Source organism: Pyxicephalus adspersus, chromosome 8, assembly GCF_032062135.1.
Source record: "Pyxicephalus adspersus chromosome 8, UCB_Pads_2.0, whole genome shotgun sequence".
Classification (NCBI taxonomy): domain Eukaryota; kingdom Metazoa; phylum Chordata; class Amphibia; order Anura; family Pyxicephalidae; genus Pyxicephalus; species Pyxicephalus adspersus.
In genome coordinates this window covers 42,437,914-42,445,864 of record NC_092865.1, presented here as the reverse complement: position 1 = coordinate 42,445,864, position 7,951 = coordinate 42,437,914, and the positions used below count along the sequence as shown (strand labels likewise).

General features: G+C 36.3%; 1 protein-coding gene across 1 annotated transcript in view; it reads right to left on the bottom strand.

The window, feature by feature from the left end:
* Window positions 1-6,519: 6,519 nt before the first annotated feature.
* The window catches only part of LOC140336832 (cytochrome P450 2D15-like), a gene marked incomplete in the record, with an annotated part of 14,675 nt that continues 13,243 nt past the window's right edge, over window positions 6,520-7,951 (bottom strand). Inside the window, 2 exon segments of the mRNA XM_072420215.1 lie at window positions 6,520-6,934; window positions 7,566-7,707. Coding sequence (XP_072276316.1) covers window positions 6,753-6,934; window positions 7,566-7,707 — 324 coding nt within the window.

Genomic DNA, 7,951 nt, shown 5'->3' with positions numbered 1-7,951 from the left:
TTCTTTCTGATGGCACTGGCATAATCAGAGACGTCAGGAATCATCAGGCTCAAATTGTGAAAGAGTGGTTCAGGGAGCATTACCCATCATTTTCAAACATGACTTGGCTACCAGAGTCCAGATCTCAACCCTATTGAGAATCTTTGGAATGTAATGAAGAAGATTTTTTGAAGTGGTCTGACTCTCCTAACATCTATACAAGATATTGGTGAAAATGTTCAACTAAATGTGCAACTATTGCTAAAAATAAATGTTGTGACATTGCACACGCTTATCAAAAGTAAATGCATACCTGAGTCAAAGCTCAGGATGGTTCAACAAAATTTCAGTGTTTGTGACTAGTGTTGGTCGAATATCTCACTATTCGATTTGACAGCTATTCGATCAAATAGTGAGAAATTCAAGTCCCCATTCATTACCTGTGGTGCCTGGACATTGTAGTAGAACTGCAGAGGTCTGCAGTTCAGTTTCCCACGTGACGTCACGTTGGAACTGAACTGCAGATTACCTCTGCAGTTCCACTACGATCTCCGGGCACTACAGGTGATGAATGGAGTTCTCACTCATCACCTATAGTGCCCCGAGATCCCACAATGACAGGAGGATTCCCCTGACTGCACAGCCGTGTGAATAATAATGTAATTGTGGGAAACCCTTTAAAAAAAAAAAAGTTAGTTAAAAAACACAAACATTCAATAAATTATTTCAAAATTAATTTTTTTTAAACAAATTTTTTACATTTTTTTCCCTAATTTTTACCCGACGAAACCCATGTTTTTTGGGTCGGGTCTATCCAAATTCGAACAGCCATATTCGGGTCGAATATAAGGACAACCCGATTTCAAACACCAACACTATTTGTGACTACACTGGTATTTCACTTGGCGGCATCAGAGGAGAAGCACAGACACATAGCACGCAGCTTTGGTTTAAACAAGTAAAACATTTGCTTTCTTAATGATGAGAAAACAGACTGATTTCTGATAATGTTTGATGCGATTTTTTGATTTTTTAATCAAGCAGAGGCAGCTTGGTAGAAGCTTCCCGTGGAAACTTCAGAGAGAAACATCCCAATAAGACTAAATATGAGTTAAGCAGAAATGATATAGCTCTATCTTATGTTTGCTGGTATGTTGTATATCTACAAGGGGAATTGGATAGTATGGGAGTCACTTATATAGCAGTTACTGGCATAATTGGTGGTTTGTACAAGTTATATTTATTTAAACTAGGGGAGATGGTTGGTTCTATCTTCAAACATAAATATTCACTAATAAATAAATAGCTGATAGTGATAAAATGTTTTTAAGAGTATAATATATATAATAGAATACTGGGTTAATATTACTTTGATATATATTCAAATTTGAGAAATATGTTTAAAAGTTAGAGGCTTATTTATTACTAGGGGCGTACATGGGGTGTTTATATGGATCATTAAGGGATTGAATAGAGAATATTACACTTATAGCACTGAATCACAATTATTCTGTTAATTAATAGATTAAGTATGGTTAATAAATTAAAAATATGAATTCAACAATAATAACAATGGATGATATATTAATGTTGAAATTTTTTTAAATAAATAAATATAGAAAAATGAAAAATATCTCTATGTGCCAAAAGAGTCTCCAAAATCAAAGCCCAATATTAGGAGCTGCCAGTGGATGCGTGTTACAAGTGTGTGTTTTTGCCTCTTCTCTCCCTCTTTGTATACTGGATTATCCAAAAGGGGCTTGATTCCACTGAATAAAGGGGTATGTAGAAAACAATGAACATAACAAGTTGATTTGTATAATATGAGGATTTATATATATATTAATATATATATATGTACATACATTTGTGATTCTAATTGAGTACTATTGTATTTGTAGAACAGACTTTACGTTCCTCCTGAGGAAGTGACCAAAGTCACGAAACGCATTGAGGAAAAGTCTGATATGTCAATGTAATCAGGACAACATAAACATAAGTCTGGAAAATTCTTTTAAAAATGTTTTATTAAAGTTGGTTTTAGTACAAAATATAACTGTAAATCATTATTTTCTATATAACATAAGTCAGTAAAATATGTGATTAAGTATGCCTTTAAAGTCCCTTCTTCCTCCCTAATTTTACATTTTTGTTTGTAGAAAAACTATGGGATGTGGCATTGAGAAATTAGAGGGGAAACCCATTTTTTTGTTTTACTATTTGTGACTACATTGACCAGGCAGTGCATTACTTAGTACAAAATAATTTAGAGGAATTTGGGATTCAGGCTGATTTGAATTATTTTTAAAGTATTTTTAAAATTTTTAAACTGCTCAAGTGTTTTTATTTTGATGGTGGAGTAGAATTAGGTAAAGATTTGTGCCCCTGGTCTTGACAACCTTTTCAGACCTACGGACCACTAAATGCATAGACTCCAGACCCTTTATGCGCGGGGAGCCGTGTGACACTTAACGGGTAAGAAACTTCCCTCAGGGTGACATTATGATGCCAGAACTCACCCATTCTACCATCGCAGGTCTGAACCTGCAATAAGAGGGTGGGCGGGTCGTACCCATTGCCCCAAGCCTACAATCCGTATGAAAGATGTGGTCCGCGACTCTGACCAGTGCGCCTTCCAGCGGGGTCCTTCTTCAGAGCCACTGACCACCAAAATTTTGGTTGGGGATTGCTAGTCTAAAGGATACCATCTAAATGGTAGTAGAAGAATAGGAGACTATAGGTACAGTTTAATAGTAGTAATTATATTTAAAAGGTCTCAATGTTTTATTAACTTTTGCTTGGTTCCAATGTACTAATGTTGTTACAACTTCTACTTTGCTAATGATTCCGTGTTAAACTACTCAGTTATGCATAACTAAAGATTTAGGTTATTATTTGTGTATGTGCTCAAATACATTTTTTTATGGGAAAACCAGAGCAGGGTTTTCATTTGCTTTATAACCCTAATAAAACAACTCTCTGTAACTCTCAGTCCCACCTCTCCTTGATTTCACAAAGAACTGCATAGCTGAATACATTTAAAGCAGCAACCCATGCCTTTTATTTGGTACTACTAACATATTGTTTTTCAAGTTCCTTTGTCTCTTTACAGATGTTCTTTGAATAAAAAAATACAATCATGTTCTGCATATAAGATGTTTCTTGCTTTAAAGCAAAACACATCACTCTATTTCCCAGCATGCTTATTATGAACTTTGCCACATCCCAAAACAAAAAAAAATGCCAAGTTTCTGATGAAAGAAATGTAAGGCCAAACATTTGAAGATGTTCTTATTGCAGTTATTTATTAAAGTGTTCTGCAGCAGTTGTGATTGCTGTTATTTTCAAACATGCAAAGCATTTTGGCAATTAGGAAATGCAAGATACAGTATTTAATGCATGTTTTACTAAGAAAAGGCCTTTAATCAGGTTTTGTTTCAGCTGGAATGATGCCATTACTGCAATATTTAGTTATATTTATATTTTCCAGAAAACTGGAAAGATCGACAAGTAATTAACAGAACAAACCTACCCTCAAATATTTAGGCATGTGTGACCTTCTGTTTATTTAATTGCTAGTTTTATATGGTAAAATACATCAAGGGTTTACATGCACTCAATGCAGGAATAATTACTTAAAAGTAAGGTACACAATACTTTCATTATAGCCAGCTTACCAGAAAACAGGATGAGAATAAGGGATTCCAATTTGCTGCATACCGGTCAGTGAAGACGCTATGCTTTTCAGTCTAGTCTACGTTTCAGAAAAAATGCTCCTGCTCCTGTCGAGATCTAAATGACTTTAAATAACCTCAATATGGTACAAATAGGGTAAACCTTTTATAGCATACCTGGAGTCCTTGTATTTACAGAAAAAGGTTTAATTTCTGTGTCACATAAATCTCATAACAAAGAATCATCTTTAACAAGTTAAACTTCCATTCATGTTTTTCACAGAATATAGACCCTGCGTTAACATTTTGTCTGATCTTACCTTCAGTATTGTATTGTTCCAACATATAGTATGGTAATCCACTTGTTGTCATATGTTATAAATGCATTTTTTTTTTTGCAATACTTTAAGTGGGAAATAAAAACAAAACTAGACTTTTGCCAAGTGTGGCAAACAATCCACTTTAGATTGGAGCTAGAGACCCCAGGGGATCAAATCAATAAGAAAAAACAAAGGTCCATACTCCGGAAAATAGTGTGAAATTAAGAATAGTCAGCACAGTGTACAGAATGAAGACATGTAGAATAGGGAATGTAGAGCACAGAGTGGAGAATTATGCCATGTGGAGGTAGCAGGGAATGAAGAATGCACACTGAAGCATAGAAAATAAGGAATAACAAGCAGAATAGTAATGTACAGATTGAGGCTTTGCAGAACGGTAAACATACGGTGCATAGTACAGATTGATGCAGTGTGGAATGTAGAATAAACAGTACAGTGTACAAAATAGGGTGCTGCAGAATAGGGAATGTATAGTGAAAAGTACAGAACGAGGTTGTGCAGAATTGGAAATAAATAGTATAGAGTGCAAAATGAGACAGGTTGGAAGAAAGAATATACAGTACAGCCAACAGAAGAAGGTCGTGCAAAATGTAGAATGTTTACTTTAGTGCTCAGAATGAGGTGGTTCTAAAATAAGGCATGTACTGCTCATTGTACAGAATTATGCATGGTTGAAAAGGTCAGCAGTCGCCAACTGGTGGTCCGTGAGAAAATTGTGATGAGTCCGCAGCTCTAGCCGGAGAGGAGAAGGACTCCTCGGGGGGCGCACCGGCCAGGCGACCGGCCCACCGACCATGTCTCCCGTACAGATTGCAGGCTCAGGGTGGTGGACGTGTTGTGTCTCTGGACACAACCCATCCACTCTCCCATCGCAGGCCTCTGTCCGTGAAATGAGTGGTCCGTGACACCCAAAAGGTTGGCGACCACTGAAATAGGGAATATACAACACAGTGTATAGATCGAGGCTGTGTGCGATAGGGAATGTACATCTCAGAGTACAGAATGAGGATGTGCAGAATAGGAAATGAACACCACAGGATTAGCATGTGTACAATGGGAAATGTACAGCATTAGGTTGTGCAGAATAGAATATGTAGAGCACAGCATCCAGATGGGGAATGTACACTGCTTTGTACATAATGGGCCTGATTTATGAAAGCTCTCCGAGGATATACTTTCATTAGTGAAACTGGGTGATCCAGAAAACCTGAAATAGATATTTTTTAAAAGTCATTTGTTAGCAAATGTTTTCAATCCTGGACCATTTCAGGGTTGGTCCATTCCAGGTTTGCTGGATCACTCAGGTTCACTGATAAAAGTGTATTCTCTCCCGCCTTGGAGAGCTTTCATAAATCAGGCCCAGTGACTCAATGTGCAATAAGGAATGTACAGCACAGCGTGCAGAGAATAAAATGATGTGAAACAGTATTTGAAATAAAAAATAAAAAAATGCAGTGTGGAATAGGGAACATAGAGCACATTGCACATAATGAAGCAGTGTAGAATAGGGAATGTGCGGAGTACTGATTAAGGTGGAGTGGAATAGGTAAAGTGCGGTGTACAGAATGAGACTGGGCAGAACAGGGAATATACAGCACAAAATACAGAAGGAGGTGATGCAGTTTAGAAAGTTAAAAGGAGAGTACAGAATGAGGCAGGGTGAAAAGAGAAATGTAGAATACATAATAAGGTAGTGGAAAAACAGCAAATAAAAAGTACAAAGTACAAAATGAGGCAGCGAGGAATAGAGAATGCATGGCATTGCGTTCACTCTATATTCCAAAAGATTTTTTTTTTAAATGTGATATTTGCTTGCATGTGTATGTTATATGTACATGGTTTACAATGTGTAAGCATAAGAAATAGGCCCTAAAGAAGGGAAAGAATGGCAACATATGGTAAATACAAATGTAAAACAGCTTTTCACTTTTATCATTTTGTTTAAAATAGGATATTTATAACTCTAAATCGATATAGGTTAAATTTAAACAGACTTAAACTACTAAAATATCACATCATATCATATGCTATCCTCTACTATCCTTTCCTCTATTACTATTGTCTCCTGGGGTGACAAGGAAGTCAGCAGAAGAACCAATAAACACAGAGGGAGAAAAACAGTGAATTCTCCTAGCTAGAGTGGCATTTCCCTTCTCTAGGACGGTTCCTTACCAGTAAAGCAGCCTTCAGAGGTTTAGGAAACAGAAGAGTGGAGTTTATACTCTCTTCTTTGCACTGACATTCTACCGTGGAATTTTATTTTCACTCAAAGATCATCTTTTCACATAAAGATTTATTTTTAGTCTGAAAAAGTTCATATCCTAAATCTTTAAAGTGGAACTCCAGTCATAACATTTCTGGTATTTGTCAATTCGAGGAAGGGTCAGAACTGGGAAATCTTACCATTGACAGCACACAATTAACTTGCAAATATTGCTCCTACTAATATGGTGACAGAAACTTAGTGTAAGTGTTCCCTAGAAGAAACCAGACAGTAATAAAAACAGCTCCATTGTGTCCATAACTAGGATAAAAGAGTTTTATTCATGTTCCACTTTAAGCATCCATACACCACAGTGCTATGTGGTGCAACATATGCATTGCCATGAGTTGATGTTTGTTAGGTGTAGTAATTTAAACAGCGAATAGTCTGAAATGGAGTGCAATGCATGCATTTATTTTTTCCAGTAATGAATGAATTTTAAAGGAAAATCAACACCTTAAGTACCATGGCTACATTTTCTCCTACTTCAATCTGTTACACTCTGGGCACAGCCAGAATCTCATAGGGGTGTGGACTAAGTGTAAATGCATAGATGGGATCATCTCTTGGTCGAGGCTGTTTACTGGGTATCTCAAAAGTGAATTGTTGCATCAGGGTTATGAAGAACAAGAATAGCTCCATTCTTGCAAGCTTTTCCCCTAAACAAACACGTCGACCTGCAAAATAATACAGGACAAATGAAGATCACAGTTTTAGACCATACATCTAAAACACCAACCACAGTATATCCAGGCAAATTAAACAAGTTTGTTTGCATGACCTTTTTACCTTTTCTTTTCCTATAATTTGGCAACTGTAAGGAAGCACATTAGCAGTTTTGATATTCTTTTATTTTCTTTAGGCCATTTGCAGACACATGTAGAAGGTTTTACATTCTGTTCAATGAAATGGCAACCTTGGATCCCATACTTTTAAATCCTCCTGACAACCACCTTGTAGGGATTTCCTAGGGGGGTTTAGCTATAGGGGACCTGGGGTTCACTTCTTTATTTATAATATACGAGGCCACTACTTGTGTAACCTTCAGATCTGCATATGAAAGATCATCATAACAATTTGCCAGAGTAAACAATCAAATACATCAATCTCCTGAAAACACATGATTTTAAACATTTGGTAAAAATTAATACACAGTGCAAAATGTTCTTATACATGTTAGCTAATAACAATACCATACAGCTAATACCAAGGAAATGATTGAAATTCGTGGCACAGCAATAGGACAAACAGCACATTTTCCCACCTCCGAAGATTTTCCCAAGTCATACAATATATATATACAATTACCTGCTGAAAATGGCATGAAAGCTTCTCTCTTTACAAACTTGCCATCATCATCTAGAAAATGTTTTGGGTAGAATTGATATGGTTTCTCCCAAACTAGCTCATCCTTCAGAACGGAGGACAGATTAAGAAAGATGGTAGTTCCCTAAAAATAAAATACATTTATAATAATGTTATTTAACATATGTAAAATTTGTATGCGTGTTCATTCATATTTATTTTTATTAAGAAGCTGAGGGTCTATTATTAACTGTCAGGTTAAGAAAAGAAATTAGGAGTCAATTATTTGTTAATTTTGCACCAGTGGAAGCATTGATCACATAATGCCAGAACTAGCCTGGCAGCCATGCCTAAAATGTATATACAGCTTACACGTACTCCAAAACTAA